Source organism: Crocodylus porosus, unplaced genomic scaffold (genome assembly GCF_001723895.1).
Source record: "Crocodylus porosus isolate Cpor-Errol unplaced genomic scaffold, CroPor_comp1, whole genome shotgun sequence".
NCBI lineage: Eukaryota > Metazoa > Chordata > Crocodylia > Crocodylidae > Crocodylus > Crocodylus porosus.
In genome coordinates, this window is record NW_017728947.1 from 5436182 (window position 1) to 5453249 (window position 17068).

Sequence of the window (17068 nt, forward strand, 5' to 3'; positions counted from 1 at the left end):
TTGGTCTGACAGGATCTGCCTCTAATGAACCCGTGTTGGTTGCCCCTAAGCATAATCTCCCCTGCTGGCCCCTCGTGGACATGTACCAGAATAATTCTCTCAAAAAGCTTACCCAGGATTGAGGTAAGACTAACTGACCTACAGCTTCCTGGGTCCTCCTTCTTCCCCTTTTCGAAGATGGGAACCACATTGGCCCTCTTCTAGTCCTCTGGCACCACACCAGAGCACCATGAGTGCTCGTAAAGCCGTGCCGGGGGTCCTGCAATGACCTCAGTTAATTCCCTCAGCGCTCTGGGGTGGAGATCGTCTGGACCAGCTGATTTAAATACATCCAGTCCCTCCAGAAGTTCTCTAACTAGTTCCTCACTAACCTTTGGCCTAGGTGTGCCTCCCCTGGGGCATGAGGGGGGCCCAGGGGGGGGTGGTTGTTCTGGTCCCTGCTCAGGAAAATGGAGGCAAAGAAGTCGTTAAATAAGTTGGCTTCGTTGTCTGGTGTGACGACCAAATTTCCTAACGTGTCTTGCAGGGGCTCCACATAACCCGGAACCTTCTTTTTGCCCCCTATGTATTTAAAAAAAGGACTACTTGTCCTTAATCCGGGAAGCTAGTCCCAGTTCCATCTCTGCCTTGGCCTTCCTGACTGCCCCCCTGCATCCCCGAGCCACCGCAGTATAATCCTCCCTGCTGATGGCCCCTCCTTTTCATTGGGTGTGCGCCTCCCTTTTAGCTAGGAGACATTCCCGGATGCTTTTGGTGAGCCATGGGGGCTTTTGCGCCATCCTGCCCCCTTTGATCCATGTTGGGATTACTTCGCTTTAGGCTTGGAGGATCGTCTCCTTAAGGAGTGACCACTCTTCTTGGACATCTGGCTCACCTCCCCTCCTGAACCTCAGTGCTTCTCTGACTGTTATCCTTAGCTCACTGAAGTCCTCCCTCCTGAAATCTAGGGCTGCTGCTGCCTTGCTGCAGGCCTTTGCCACCTTGCACTGGATGGTGAATTCCAGCAGGTGATGATCGCTGTCGCCCAGGTGGTCGAGCACCCACAGCCCCCTCATCAAGTCATCGCCAGTGGCCAGCACCAAGTCCAACAAGGCGTCTCCCCTGGTGGGGCTGTGCACTTCCTGGGTTAGATGGAGGTCCTGCATTCTAGCTAGGAACCTATGTGAGACGTCAGACCTGGCTGACTGCTCTTCCCAGCAGATGTCTGGAAAGTTCAGGTCACTCATGGTGACCGCGTCCTTTGACCTAACTACCTCCGTGAGCTGACTTAAGAATTCCTGGTCCAGCTCTTCCCCTTGGTTGGGAGGTCTGTAGTAGGCCCCCACCTTTACGTCTCTTTCCCCTCAACGGCCTCGTATTCTAACCCAAAGCACTTCCGTGTGCCCCTCCTCTGACTCTGTGCTACCTGGTGAGTATGCGTATTCCTCCTGTCCTGTCCCTCCTGTACAGCCTATAGCCCTTGACATTCACTGCCCAGTCATGTGTTGGGTCCCACCACGTTTCAGTGAGCCCCACTATGTCTGGGTTGGTGTCAACTAGCAGGAGGGTAAGTTCCTCTTGCTTGTTTCCCATACTACAAGCATTTGTGCAGAGGCATTTGAGGTCTCCTGAGGATGTGTGCACTGGCCCCCTATTCTCAGCATTGCCCTGGCCCCTGTTGCTTACCTGCGTATATATTCTGCTCGTCGGTCTAGGCTGGGCTGTACTTGTGGGTGTTGCTTGGTTTGGCAGTCCGAGGCTTCCTCCACCCAAGGCTTCCCGTTCCCCCAACGTGCCTAGTTTAAAGCCCGCTGGAGGAGATCTGCCAACCTAGAAGAAAACACGCTTACCGTTAGGGGAAAGGTGGAGCCCATCCCATCCGACCATGTCTCTTGTTGTGATATGCCGGTCACTGTTGAGGAAGCCAAAGCCTGCCTCGAGACACTGTTCCCGAAGCCGCCAGTTGGTCTCTGCGATGTACGTTGCATGCCGTCTTCCACGTCCACTCGCTGGTAGGACAGAAGAGAAAACCACCTGCGCGCCTATCTCCTTCAGCACACCCTCCAGAGCGTGGTAGTCCACTATCAGGTGATCCGGGCTTCTCCTGGCCGCATCATTAGTTCCCACGTGGCTTAGGATCATGGGGTAGTCATCAGTGGGCTGGATCATGGCCTGGATCATCCCCTTCACGTCCTGAATCTTTGCTCCAGGTAGACAGTAGACCTCACCTGTCGAGGGGTCCTGGCGACAGATGGGGCTCCCTGTACCTCTCAGGATGGAGTTGCCTGTGATGATCACTTGACGCTTCTTCCTCTGGGCCTGCTTAGCTCCTTCGGCCTGCTGGGAGTGTGGAGAGTGTGAAGTTGCCTCTTCTCCGCTTCCTGAGAGCTCAGGGTCTCATTGTGCTAAGCGCTGGATAGTTTCCAGATTCTACTACAGCACGTGAACCTTGATATATGGGATCACACTATTAGTCTGGCTACTGTGGTATCCTAATCGATCCAGCTTATTTATATTGTGCTCATTACCACATCTGTGAATTATGCCCCAGGAGTGGCTTCAGGATCCAGGAGGGGAGAATATGTTGAAACTGCAAATAGTTACAAGATGTTCGTCGGTGGTTGCTGCAAATACAACTTTGCTATTTTTCACTGGGGTGTATATTGTGCTTCAGTTGAATAAAAAAAAACCTGTTACGGGCACTGTGGGTCTAGTTGTTTTTAAACATCCCTAATTTTTTTGGAGGGGGGAGGCCTAAACATTAAAAGTAATTTATAATTCCTTCTGGGCAATTGTAACTAAACAGACAGAGAAGTTCAGTGTGAAAGGCACATGGAACTGATCTAAACATAGCTTGCATAGAACTATAACAGTTTTGGTATTGCAGCATTAGATGAGCCATGCTATCTACAATAAAATCTGGCCATGATGTGTCACAGCCCACAGAGGCAAAGTGAAGTATGAGAAACCATGAGAACAGCAGAGACTCCCTATACCTAAAGAAGGGCGATTGCTCCCAAAAGCTTGCCAAGAACTTTTTTCCGACTGCTCAGCTGATCTAATAAAAGAGATCACATCTGCTCAAAGAACATGGCCTGCATGCGAAGCCAGGCATTAGAATTCCTTCTCTCTCTCTCTCTGATGTTTAAATGTGGTGCCTAGCCTCTAAGTAAGAAAGACTATGCAAAGCATGAGAGGGGGTTTTGCTGGAAATGGTAGGTATCTCAGTAGAACAGCAGTGTCTTGTTTCATTTTTTTAAGTGTGCTACTCAAAATGAATGAACGCTCTGTGCATGCGTGCATATATATAGGCCGGGCGGGGTCCGGCTGACTCAGTCTCTCGTCATCATCATCATTTTTCCCCCAGGGAAGGTACAGAACTAAAATGAGTCGGTCCCCTTCCTTGGGAAAGGCAGTTCCTTCCAGATCAGGCTGCATTGCTCTAGGCAAAGGAAATGGTCTGACTGTATGACACCTAGTCTGGAGAGCTAGACCAACCCTTTTCCCCTGGAGGGCCTTCAACAGCTTGAATGGATTCGGCATGGGAAAGTATGTGAGAGCCTGAGTGACTCCTGTTTGACATTTCTTCTAGCTGGTGGATGCTGCTAACTTGGTGAGCGCGAAGCATTCAATGCACAAGAGCCCATTGTCTGATTAAACATTTTGTTTGTTTATTTTTAAATAAACTCCAGAGAAGAGTCCCACTCTGTTTGCCTCCAGTAGCCTCCAGTGCTCTGGCCCTCCGTGACAAAGGAAGACTTTCTCTATAAAGGCCACTTGTTCCTGCCTTAGGAGAAAAGTGGCTCGGTTACCAAAAGGCCTTTCAGGCTTTTGTTGCTTTCGGAGCGCAAGCCAGTTATCACAGTCCTTTCTGTCCCTTGACTGTCCATTTCCACTTTTCTTGATGAACAACTTCCCTCCCCTGGATTTCAGACAGGAAGCTCCATACAGGCTGTGTGATGAGTTGTACTGAAAATCCAGCTACTCTGAAGCCTGTTATTTCCCTTGCTGTTGTGAATTGATAGGGTGGGGTTGCATTCAGATTCCTTTAAGTGACTGAAATCCAGTTCAGGTTTTTCTCTCCCCAGGGAATAGACCCAGAGTGCATTACAAGTGGACTCTGGAGTCCTACTCGTGTTCTCGCTCTCCCTATTTTGAGACAATGATTGATATGCTATAAGGAGCCCCGTAATCACTTGGCCTTAGCTATCCTTATCTGAGAGAGCTGTGGAGAAAGCAACTTTTTACATGTACCCCCATTCATCAGCAAGACAAGGGCCTCAAAACCTACTCTGGGGTTGCTTCCTCCCTTGTTCAGTGATAGACGCCCAGGAGTTTGGTATCTGACCTGGCCACCTTTATCTTCATGAGAACATGAGAAAGAGGTGGACTGTGGGGCCTTTTCTTTTTTGTACTCCTCAAAAAAAGGGGAAAATAACTTTTCCTCCTACTTCCGCTTTTGCATTTTTTGTGAGGAACATATTGCATTGGATTGTGATTTAAAGCAAGCCATAAATCTCTCTCTCTCCTGCCCCCACAAAGCAGGTGTGGGTAGAGCTTTTATCCCTTGTGTTCATATGCAACAATATCATCTTTTCTCTCTCCTGTCCTGATCTGATGGCAGGTTGCTGTGTTTAATCGCTCCTAAGGTTTCCTTTCCCCTCCACCCCTGAAGCTTGAGGAAATATCTTAAACTTGCCTCTGTATGTGGGACCCTAGAACAGGTAGTGTCTGGAATAGGTAGTGTCTCTCTTCTTTACTGTCTTCTGGGCTGCACTGGTCTCTTCGGGTTTACATTATTCTTTTTGCCTCCTGGTTTCCACACTGCAAGCCTCTTCGCCATTGTTTTCTTCTCATGCTGTACAACAGGGCTGTCTGGCTGATGGCCTGGGCCTACAAAGGGCCAGCACAGAGTCCATGAACAGTTAACGTATGGCATGCGGGCCCTGGTGGCTGCCTCGCCTGCTGTCGCATGGCTGGGGTGGGACAGGGGTGCTGCGCACCTCCTGCACAGCTGGCATACCTGTGTCACAGGGCAGGGAGCTGCATGCTAGGACTGGAAGGCAGTGTGCTACTAGTACAGCCAAGAAAATCTGGGGGTCTGTTGCCCCCACAGCATACACTTGCATGGTGTAGAGCACCCAGTCGTGCCAGAGTTCGATAGCCATCGGCAGAAGATTTCCCTGACTGCTCATTCAGTCTTTACGTGTAGAGCGTAGCCTTGAACCTGGCTCTTGGGGTAACAGCTTATTGGGGTCTGTGACTCTTACTACAGGTACCGGTGGATAGAGAGGTGGACAGGACTTCCTTTTCCCTGGCTGCTACTACCCAGTTGGCTGGCCAGCAACAGCTGACCAACTGCTTTCCCTGTTTAAGGGCAGGGAGAGAAATAAGAATTGCGCCAGGCAAACTGAGAGCTCTCCCTGGTTTTCGATTGTGCTTCTGCAAGTTGCTCCTCTCCTGATCCACCCTGCTCTTGGACTTTTCTTGCCAACCCTGACCTTGGCATAAGCTTTGTGACACCGGTTCTAAAGCTATGGCCTTCTGGCACAATAACACTGATCTCTAGTAGGCCCTCAGGCCTGGCTGCCCATATCTTGATGCCTAACAGAGTCACCTTTCATATTTAATTGAAGAAATAAAGAAGTGAATCCTGGGGGCTATGCACCTCTGTTGTGTCCTTGGCATGTCCAAGGCTCATTTGCACCAGGTCTAGAAGTGCACACTGAAGGTAGAGATTCAAGGCACCCACAAATTAGCACTCTTTGAGTTCATTCACTACTGCATTTCTGGGATTGTTGTATGCGAACAAGATCAGGTGTGTGTGGGACATGCTTGGAGCATCCCATCCCAGGTGTGCTGAGGCCACATGCCTGTGATGTTCCCAGTCCTCATTAGCTGGACTACCTGCAACTTTATATGCTACACCTGGATTTGCTTCTGGACCAGACACTGTTTATGATGAGTCTGGCCTTTCTGGGCCAGGTGTGCTGGGAAGCAGTAGCTGAAGGTTGTGAACCTTCATGACTCCGCAGACTTGGGTTCAAGCTCTGGTCTGAACTTGTGCCAAAGGCTGCTTCCAGTTGACCCAGCTGTAAATGGGTACCTAATCTTTCAGGCTGGAGCATCATGTGACTGAGTTGCCAGCCACATCATCCCTCTGTACCACTAGCTATAGGAATTGCTGTATCTTAACCACACTAGCCCAAATGGACTATTAAATGAGGGAAAAACCATGACTTTACTGCTGCTGCTAGAATCACCTCATGCTGCTTTATATCCACAGCCCATGGAGTACCATGCAGCCTTATTTCCCTCTCTTGTCTACTGAGATGATGATAGGAGACTTGTAACTTAATAGAGGGCCAGCTGTTGTGTCTTGAAGAAATTCCTTTTGTTAAGACCTCCCCAGCTGTGTTCCCAAAGGAAGTAAAATGACACCTCCAAAGGAGAGAACAAAATGCATGACCTGGGACAATCTGACACTGAGTCTGAAGCAGTTTTCTGGTGTTCAGTGTATTTTTTTTCTTTTTTGAAATATTAAATTGGTTATCTGCTCTAAATAAAAATCTAACCTACCACTCATTGAAATAGCAGCTACACAATTTCTGAAAGCCTTCACCAGTCTGTGTCTTTGAGGAATTTGGCAGGCAGCCCAAAGATGGTCTTCATTTGAAAGGAGGTGCTAACACCTTCCTGTATCTCTTTGCCTTCTCCCAAACCACTGCTTCTCCCTTTCTTCCTGGCCTCCTGCCAATTTGCTTTTGCTTTTTGCTTAAACTAGTATTTATGATCTTATACAGATTGACTTGCAGCAGTTGAGGTGATACCTGAATTGAAGCAAAGCAACAGGTTCACAAAGCTGTCACCTGGTTCCTCCTTTCCAGTTTACAACCGTCACTATTGTCCTCTCGGCAACCCTTCCGGGGTGAGCTCTTGACCCTTTTTGACTTCTCAAGGAGTTGACTGTTTATAAACACTGTTTTTCATTTTTCTCTCTGGAGGTCAAGCAGGGCCCAGCAGACTGACTGGTTGAGAGAGAGACAAGTTTTCATAGGTGGTGTAGACATCCGTCCTGACGGCCTTGTTCCCCTCTAAGAAATCCTGTGTGCATAGAGCCAGAGGGATGTAGGGCTACTTGGGTCATCGGGAAAGGCAATAGCATAGGTGCTGTGCCTTATCATATCTATGAACCCCAGTCACGGAGCAGGACTTTCTGTGCTATGTGCTGAACAAAAAGACAACATCTCTGTCAAGGAATTTATAAACCCCATCCTCAACCCTCCAGGTTGGCAGTGATGGTTCCCAAAACACTGAGTTCCTGTGGTGTAACTGAGTCCGTGATGAATGTAAGCTGCAGGAAGATGGGGGGGTGCATTTAGCGAAATAGTTTCCTCCTACAGTTAAGTTTGCCTTTCTGTAAAGTTATCAACCGGCTACTGCAAGGAAGTCGTTCACCAGCTGCAAATCCTGTTGGATCATTCCTGGTCCATGCTGCTTCCCTGTGACTCTTACTGCCTTTTTCCTTTGCAGCTGGCTTCCTCCTCCTAGATATAGCAACAGCTGTGGCTTAAGTGCATGGTTTACAGTTGAAATGATAATTTCTCATTATTAAACGATTTCAAGCTTTGAAGGCTCTCCTGTAGTACTGCTTCTACTAGATTGTAATAAGTAATCATGTTTGTGTTGGTGAACGCTGTATTGCCTGATTACTGCTGGGTTTTGTTGTTGGTCTAAACTTTATTTGGTTTTAGGAGTACAGGTGTTTCTTAAACAAAAATATAAAAATGTATGAAGTGCCATACTGGGTCAGACCAATGGTCCATCAAGCCCAGTACCTTGTCTCCAACAGTAGCAGAAGTCGATGCCTTAGGGAGAGCACATGAACACGGTGTCTCTAGAGCAGTGGTTTTCAACCTTTTTTTAACTCAAGGCAACCCTGGAGAGACTCGAGAATGCCTTGATAAACTCAAGTCGCCCCTTGGAAAAGGTCAACTCTTTATTTTTGCTCTTTGTTTGACTATAGAAAAATAATGGAGTAGTTTTTCTGTTGTGAAGAACTCTGAGAGACCACGGCTGTAGATTTCTATTTGACATCTCTGGGTTGATCTTGTGAATGATGTTTGCAGACATAACAGTGCTAACATTACATGGCAGTGTGACACCCTTGAAAAGATCCTGAGGCATCCCAGGATGCCATGGCACCCTGGCTAAGAATCACTGGAGTAGTGATCCATCAGCCATCCTCCCTGCCCCACATTCCCAAACCTACACAGCCCATTGAAGTTGGGTTATGCCCTCTTTTCCCTGTAGGGCCAGGTAACACTCCACCCTCTGTATCTAGATCAAGGCCAGGCCACACCATCTTCTCCCCCACCAGCGGGGCGAGTTTGGGACTGGGCTATATCCCCTACCCTTCCATGGGGCTGGGCCATGCCTGTAGTGCTGTGAGCTATGCCCTCTTTCCAGTGTGGAGCTAAGCCATGCCCCCTTCCCCTAAAGGGTTGGTTTGGGACCAGGCTGCCCTCTGCCTCCCTCTGCATGGCCGAACGATACCCACTGTGCCTGCTGCAGGTGCCGGATTGGGACACCCTGGGGAGAGCCACCCCCCGAGTAGATGGGGCACTGTCCATCCAGCCCAAAGGGAGGAAAGGTGGACTACTGATCTAGTCCACTTTTCAACCTGGCTGTGCTATCTACCCCAGCAATCTCCTGTGGTAATGAGTTCCACAAAGTGAAATGAATTGGCTATCCCTTGTGCTTGGCTTACACTTAGGGATACAGTTTACAAAAATAAAGTCTTACTCTTGTATAGTGTTGGGGAGGGGGTGTTTGGGGGCGGGGTAGGTGTGCATGTGTTTGGGAAGCTACCCATGCACTAGATCCCAGGGAGCAAGTTGTGGGGGGAAGTTGGGCAGTTCATGCAGTGGTACGGTGCAGTGTAGATGCAATCCATCCCCCCCCCCAATCCCATCTGCCCTGCATCTGTCCCCCATAGCACTCGGCATGGGGCTGAGCCCCACTGCTCCCATCCATAGCAGTCCACGCTATGGATGGGAGCACTCACCAATAGCCCCAGCCCAAGCCAGCGTGCACAGCTTCCCAGTGGAGCTGTTCTTGCTAATGCTGCAGTTGACCCATTGCTGCTCGGCTCCCACTACCTCCAGTGACTCCTCTTCCTCCTGCTGCCCCTGTTGCACTGCTCTAGGCAGCAGGTAGCATGGAGACGTGGGCTGGGCACCACAAGCCCAGCCAAGTGGGGCAGGTTGGGGGGAGCAGGGAGCCGCAGCTGGGTGGCTTCTGCCTTAACGTGCAGGGCTCCTGCTTCCAACCATTCAGCCACCCATAAATGGATGCTTATCACACCAGGTAGGTGGAGTGAGTGAAAGGTGGCTGGGAGCTGGAACTGGAGTGGGAGTAAGTGGGAGTGCAGCACGGGCTGCCCTGGGCATGAGTGGGGAGGGCTCAGCCCCATTCTGAGTGCTGAGGGGGCAGCAGAGGGCTAGATACAACTGATCATCAGGCCGTATTTTGCCACATCTGTTGTAGACTATAATAGGTCTTACGTTGTTTAATGCCAATATAGAATAGTATTTGCTTCACCAAAGTTTGGGTAAGAGAAGAAGAGATGAAGGAAATTATCAGACGGAAGGAAGTCACAAAGTGTGAACCACTTCAGAAATGTTAAGGCAAGTGACATGGGGGGGAAAAAAAGGTTAAATGTCTCACTAGGTCATTTAGTGGTTAGGTGAGGCTAATTTGACATGAGAGAGCTTAGAGATACGAACTAGGCATAAAATATTAATTAGTGCAGTAGATTCCACTTTATAGAATTGCTGGTTAATAGAATCAGCTGCTTATTTGAATCAATATGGGAAAGCCAAAGCTATTTGCATATTGCAAGTAAAAATTGCTCCTATTGGAATCACGATTTTTGGTTTTTGGAATTGTTTTACCGAGAAACCTGGGGATTTTGCAGCTTCCTGAGGAGCTCTCTGCAGGCTGGTAGAGTTCCAGCCTGCAGGGGAGCGGGAGGAGGGCGGTTAGGCAGAGGGCGCTGTGTGTGTAGGTGTTATGGCCAGCCCATATGCATTTCCTGGGGCCGTGCTTATGGCTCCAGGCAGTCTGGAGAGCAGCTCCCACAGGTAAATGGGGGGCAGGGGTTGAGCCCCCATAGGGAGGGAGGGAGTTGGATAGGGCTGGGTCCCAGCAGGGAGTGGGATGGGGCCATGGGTGCAGTAACTTTGAGGGGCATGACCCAGTGCCACTGCCCACACCTACCACGACTCTGTGCATGGGTCTGGGGGGTGCGGGTCCCCCCCTTCCCCTCCGGGAGTGCACTCTGCACCAGGGAGCTGACCCCACCCCCCATGCCCAAGCCTGCAGCAGGCAGCAGCAGCAGGTGTGGAGCCGGGCTCCACTCCACTGCAGCAACTGCTGCCTCCTGCTGGGGGAAGGGGGCTGTGGACCCAGGTCCATAGCCCTGGCAGCTGGGGTCCCCCTCTGGCAGGGATCAGGGGCCAGGAGGCTGTGGGTGGGAGGTGAGGTGCACCAGTAGGGCTGGAGGGGCTGTGGGGGGGTGAATATCTGTGTTCTTAGAAAAAAGGGGGGGGTCTCCTTTTAATGGAATCAGCTGGTTAATAGAATCAAATCATCATTCCCCAAAGTGATTCCAATAAAAGTAATCCACTGTAGCACCTGTTAGGAATGCTCTTATTTTTTTCTCCCTTATATAGTAAAAATCTGGATTCACCTAAGAATATTTGCTCTTCTGCCTTGAAGTTACAGTTCTTGCTGCCTAGCCTATTTGTAGACAAACTAAAATAAGAACTCTTAAAACGTGGGTGAAAAGTCCCTTTCCCTAACAAGCTGGCTCCCTACTAGAGGCTATTTAAAACTTTAGTACTTAGAAACGTTAGGATTAATTTGCTTTCAGATATCAATAAAATTGTCATGCATTTAAATAACTGTGCACTTTATAAGTATTTAATCAGCTGCTTGATATACTGTCTGGTCATTTGTATCTTTCCTCTGTTTCATTATTACATTTGTTATCAAAATGTATCTACATTTATGTTTACAAGTAAATTTTGGATTGTACATTTGAATTTGAAATTTTGAATGGGAATTTGAAATTTTGAAAATGTAACATTGTGAATTTTGGTAAAACTAGCTCCTCGGCCATTTCTTGGTCTCAGACTATACTTAAAAGTCAACAAGTGCTTGACAGTGCTACATTAGTTTGAGAAGTTAAAGTTGTCTGGAAGCTTTTTAGGGTATTTTCCTGACTTCTGATTGCTCTTGATTTTTTTTTTTTTCCAAAGGTTTACTTCATTTGAAGCACTTGATTCCAGTGGCTTCTTCTGGGCACATTTCTTTGTCTTCAGTTTCAGTAAAATCTACAAAACTAAGCCCAGTTTCAAGTTACTAGCTTCAAATGTTTTTTGTGACATGTTCTTTATGGAGATGCATATATTTTTTCCACAATAAAATGATCAAGTAGATTCAGATTTTGAGGGTCACCACACACTAGAGGCTGGATGATGACCACAAACATAGCAAGATGTCTGCTACACCCGGAGCAGCAGCAACCTCCAGTTGCCACTGCTAACACAATTTGTGCAGATGAAAAAACGGCAGTTGTTTTGTTTTTTTTTCCTGTGCCTTCACCTCTATCACCACAAGTCAGGGGCAGCTGCCATGGTTGCCCCACCTTAGTTACACAACTGCTACCCACATCGACAAAAACTAAACATTTATCCATGCAGGTAACATCTTATTCTTAAAGGGAGGGGTAATAGGAGTGGCTTGAAATGGAAATTTAAACTCAGACTCAGTTTTTATTATGTGTAGGCAATTCCAGTATTCTTGCAAGTAAGGTATTGATAAAAGTGAAGAGAGCCAGATGTGAGAGAGTAGGGGTGCAGCGATAGAGATTTTTGGGGGAGGCTGATACTGATAGCTGATTTTTAAGGAGGCATATTGGCCGATACCGATCCAATTTCTGATATACAGCCTGGCAGCTTGAAGAGCAGTGTCCAACTGGTAAGTCTGTTGTGGTGGAAGGGAAGGGGTGTGGAGGGGGTGCAGATTGAAGCCCTTGTGGTGAGGGAGGGAGTGGGGCTGGGGCAGGGGCTTCCCAGCGAGGGCACGGAGCATCACAGGATGAAGCCCCAGGGGGCGCGGGGAGTGGGGGTGGCTGGGAGACCATCACGCAGGGCGGGATGGGATGCTGCTGCAGGCTCAGGCTAGGGCAGCACCAGGCTCTTTCCAGTGGTGGGGCTTTGCTCGGGGCAGGTGGCAGCAGCTCTGGGAAGGGAGGCTGTGGGGGGGCTGCAGCCAGCCCAAAATTCACTATAGCCTCCCCAACCCCCCCATCCCAGCACTGCCGTCCACCCCAAATGCAGCCCAGCGCAGTCCAGCCCCTCACTGGGAAGAGTCCAGTACAGTCTTGGCCCCAACTTACAGCGGCAGCCCGCCCTGCCTGAAACGGATCTGGGGCACATGCCCTCTTGGGGTGTGCACAGAGGCAGGAGCCACCTTCTTCCCGCACTCCCCAGACAAACCGTGGCTCCATCCCTCTGCCCTGCCCTATCTAGGCAGTGCCTGCCCCTGCCCCAGCCCCACTCTCTTCCTCACCGTGGGGGCCTCGATCTGCTCCCCCACCATGCCTCTTCCCTTCTTCTTCCCCTTCCACCACAACAGACTTACCAGCTGGAAGCAACTCTCAAGCTGCCGAGCTGTGCTCCTCACTGCCTATGTGCAGCACTGCAGCTGCATGCATGTACGAGTCATTTATCAGCCACAGCAGGCAAAAAAAAGCCAATTTCTCATACCGTCAATTTTCTTTATATCAGTGCCAATCCATTATCAGACCGATGTATTGATGCACCTCTAGTAGAGAGAGCACTACATCTCTGTTTAGGATAGCACAGACTGGAATTATGTTGTCTCCTACCTTTGCCATGCATAAGTCACAGAGATCCAAACCCAGGAATTAATTCTCACTAAAAGCCATGCTGTCTGGTCAAGGGCTAGAATATTTCAGCTGCGAGTTCTTTATTAACATGCTTGCCCTGTCTGTGTGTCTCCCTTTCAGGGATTTACATCCTGATTGCTGTTGGTGCAGTGATGATGTTTGTGGGGTTCCTGGGATGCTATGGCGCTATTCAAGAGTCGCAGTGCCTTCTGGGAACGGTAAGAGACAAACTTTGAACACCATGTGACACCAGGCAGATCTTCCCAAGGCTCAACCAAGTTAGAGTCATTGAAAGCTGGACTGAATGGTGCTCAGGGAAGTGCCATATAGAGGAAGACTGCCGTACTGGTATGTGGATATAACAAGTGAAAGCCCTCATTTTCTGTGAAGATGATGGGAATTTAACCCTTTGAGTACTGCCTCAAAGGGTATAGAACTCATTTTGTTATCTGAGCACAAGTATATTCTCCCTGAATACCTCTTACCTGACTCCCTAGCCTTTTGGAACAGACATTCCCTGTGACTTTTGGCAGCAGAGTCTTTCTTACACTCCAGTTGCCCTTGGAGCTTGTACTGGGCAGTTCTGCACTAGCAACCAGAAAGCTGAGGCTGCTGGTACATGCCAGCAAGCCACTGTTGTAATCTCTGGCCTAAAGAAAGGAGCAGGAGCCAGCAGTGGAATAGGAGGATGGAGGTAGCAGGCTTCATGGATATTCATTCCCCATCCATTTTAGAATGAGTTGTCTGACTGCATTTATTTCTCCCAATCAAAGTAGCCTCCAGAATGCTGGAAATTGGTCTCCACTTGACATATGACTATGGATAATGCAGCTTGCTTAAGAGTGACCTAGCTGTGACCTAACTCAAGGCAGGAAAAGTAGCAGTAGACCTTCCAGCAGTACTGTAGTGCAGATGTTGGGTAAATGCTGGGAAATCCTTTTATTCAAATACAACAGGTATTGTTGGCTTGAGCCCAGGACTCAGATTCTTGGCAGGTTTTATTCTTCACATTTGAACATGCTGCACAGGGAGCTCCAGGCCCATCAAGTGTTCTTGTCTCCACTCATCTTTCCCTCTGACCTTCCTCTTCCTGTCTGTCAGCTATGGAAACACAGTAAGGATTTAGTGTCTAAACCTTGCCTAAGTGTTTTAGATGCATTGGAAGCCATTACCACTTCTTTCTTTTATACTTACTCCCTTATGCATCTACCAAAGGGGGGAAGGTTCATAGTACAGTCCTAGTGAAAAAAAAAATTGGAGATCTCTTAAGAGATTGACATGAGCAAATCTTAATACTTGGAGAGGAAATTTATTTTGAATCACTTCCCAAAAAAAAAAAAAAAATTAGGTGTCCAGCTTCCTGTATCTGCAAATAGACTATTCCCTAACCTATTCAGCCCATTCTTTTGGCACTTCTGCAATCTAGATCTGCAATGCCGTTAGAAAATGAAAAATAAGAGAGGAAAGCAGGAACTACCTCAAATTTCTTTGAACTTCCAAGTCTCAGTCTGCATGCCGTCCAGTGCTGTAATGGACTCTAGTTGGAGAATTTCCAATGCTTAAGTGTGTCTCTGGATTTCCTGAAGTACTCCACAGTGCACTTTGAGATGTATGGGGGACATTCTTTGTATTCTGGAATGAAACTAGTTCTACTTTGAGCCCACCCCCAGGTACTCTCTCTTAATTTGTGCATGTCCTCAAAAAAGCACAGGGAAGGCCTCCATTTAGCAGGAACAGGGCAGCCCCAGTGGCTTAAAAATGAGTTCCATCCTTGAATGCAGTAGGCTAGACTTCAGTCTCTTAGGCCAAAGGAGAGGTGTTTTATGACAATCTACAAGCAAGGAATTAAAAATGAAAGGGTAGTAGTTTTAGGGTAGACCTATTTAAATAAGGATTCCCACCCTTATTGACTTGCTTACTTCCCACTCAACCCTTACAAGAAGCCTATTTCAAATGTATTCCAGTGGTCTGTGCTTTCAGCTCCTTACCTCCATTAAAAAGGCAGTATTGTGTCTGACTTACCACTTACACAGTTGGTAGTCCATAATTCATAAGAGCACAGCATAAACATAAAAATGTTGGACTAGAAGGGGCCTCATGCATCAAGTGCAATTTTCTGTGTTCGCAGGTAGTCTCTAACTCAAGTAATCCCCAGAGCATCACTTCAAACCCATGCCTTCTGCTCTCCTCCTGCAAAGAGGAATGGCTAGGGACAGCTGGCTTGGGCACTTCATTATAGCTGAAATCCTGGGGCTCCTATACGCATTGAGGGAGGTTGTTTTGACACTCTGTAATTACAGCGCGTTGGTGCAGACTCCAATCAAGTCTGCTGAAGAGTGGTAATTACTGCACTCCAGCAGCTTTGTGCAAAGCATTCTGAGTTACAGCGTTACCCCAAACCAAACAGAAGTTCACTGTTGGTTCCAGGAAAAGGGGAATCTAGCTGGGGCCTGGAAGCCTACAGCCAGATTCCCGTAGCAATTGCCAGGCTGTCTGTCTGTGCTCTCTTTTCAGAATGGGAGGGGGAAAGGCAGTGGAGAGAGCTCATTCTTGGGGCTCCCCACCTGGTGCTGAAGGGTGGGGTAGGTGAATTGGAGCCCCTGCCTTGGGGAGGGTGGGGGGTGGCTCCAGTATACCTTCAGCATCTAGGAGGTGCTGAAAAACCCACAGACTGAATTCCCTCTACTCCCTTTCCCTCCTCCCATCCTGAAAACAGGGAGCACAGATGAACAGCTTGGCCATTGCTTTGGGAACCTGTCTGCAGGCTTTCATCAGAGCAACAGGCTGGGAGCTGTGCAGACACAAGTTACAGAAGACAAAAGATGCTACATTTTGTAACATCTTTATCTGATCCTTCATACCAGGGGTCAGATTTTCACCCAGTCAGCCATTTTTAAGCTGTTTGCAGCCATGCACTTGTGTTTGGTCGCAGCTATAAACTGCTTTCTGTGGCCAGATCAGGGAAAAAATTGTCACTCCTGTCTGCACCCTAATAATAGCATGACTTTGCACTTTTTACTGTTAAACTTCAATCCATTTCTTATATTACATTCCACAAAATTATATCAATCCTCCTGTATAATAATTCAGTCCTCTTCTGCAAAGCAGTTTGCACCATCATTAGTGTCATCTGCAAATTTTTTTGAAGGCACTTTTAACTCCAAGGTTGCTGATAAAAAGGTTAAACAGGACAGGCTCTAACATCACTAGATGTTGTGATCAAATACATATTTACTTGCATACCACTTGCACCTTTTCCACAAAAATGAGCCCTCCAAAATCGAGGGGTGCATCTTAAGCTTGGGGGGGGGGGTGTTATTCCTGCTTAGGGACTCTGTAACGGATGCCATTACAGCCACAGTTTTTAACTCTTTCACAGCTGCTGCCAAATTGACAGTAGCTTTTGATTGAGCAGCCAGGCTGAGCAGTGAAGCTGAAAATGTACTCTGTTCCTGCAGTCAGCATTCAGCCACGATTCTGGGGAAAATAAATTTTCATTCTGCCCTAGCAAAGTGAGGTTTGTGCTTTTTATTTCAGTTGTGGGGAGGCACATGTGGTATGCAAGAAGTACAGTAACTTTCCTTTCAAAATAATCTGTTGTAGTCTCCCTTCGAGCCAACTGATTCCGTATCCACCTCATAATTACAGCATCAATCCCTGTCCTTTTCAGTTTGGCCAGTAATTTCCCATGAGGCGCAGTATCAAAAGCTTTGCTTAGATCTAGATAAATTATGTCCACTGCATTGCCCTTATTCAAGAAATCCATTATCTTGTCATAGAAGGATATTAAACTAGTCTGACACAATTATTCTCTGATAAATCCATGTAGTGTTTTGTCCCATTTTCCATTTCCTTCCGCATCTGTAACCATTCTTTCCTTTGGCACCTGTTCTAAGATTTTACCCACTGGTGTCAGACTAACAGATCTGCAATTGCCTGATTCATTCTTTATACCTTTTATAAAAATTTAGGCACTATATTTGCTATTTTCCAGTCATATGGGGATTCCTAGAGTTGATAGGATGAAGCAAGTACCCTCTCTGTTACTTCTTCCTGATCATGTAGGTGGTTGGCAAAAGGGTACAGAAAAAGGGTGAAAGGGGTAGGGCC

At 47.9% G+C, this 17068-nt stretch overlaps 1 protein-coding gene across 2 annotated transcripts in view; it reads left to right on the forward strand.

Annotated features, from left to right (window-relative positions):
• Positions 1-17068, forward strand: part of CD81 (CD81 molecule) — a 98259-nt gene that overhangs the window by 56972 nt on the left and 24219 nt on the right. For both annotated transcript variants that reach the window (XM_019551524.1, XM_019551523.1), the window contains exon 3: positions 13079-13176. In XM_019551524.1, the coding sequence (XP_019407069.1) occupies positions 13079-13176 (98 nt within the window). The remainder of the gene's footprint in view (positions 1-13078; positions 13177-17068) is intronic.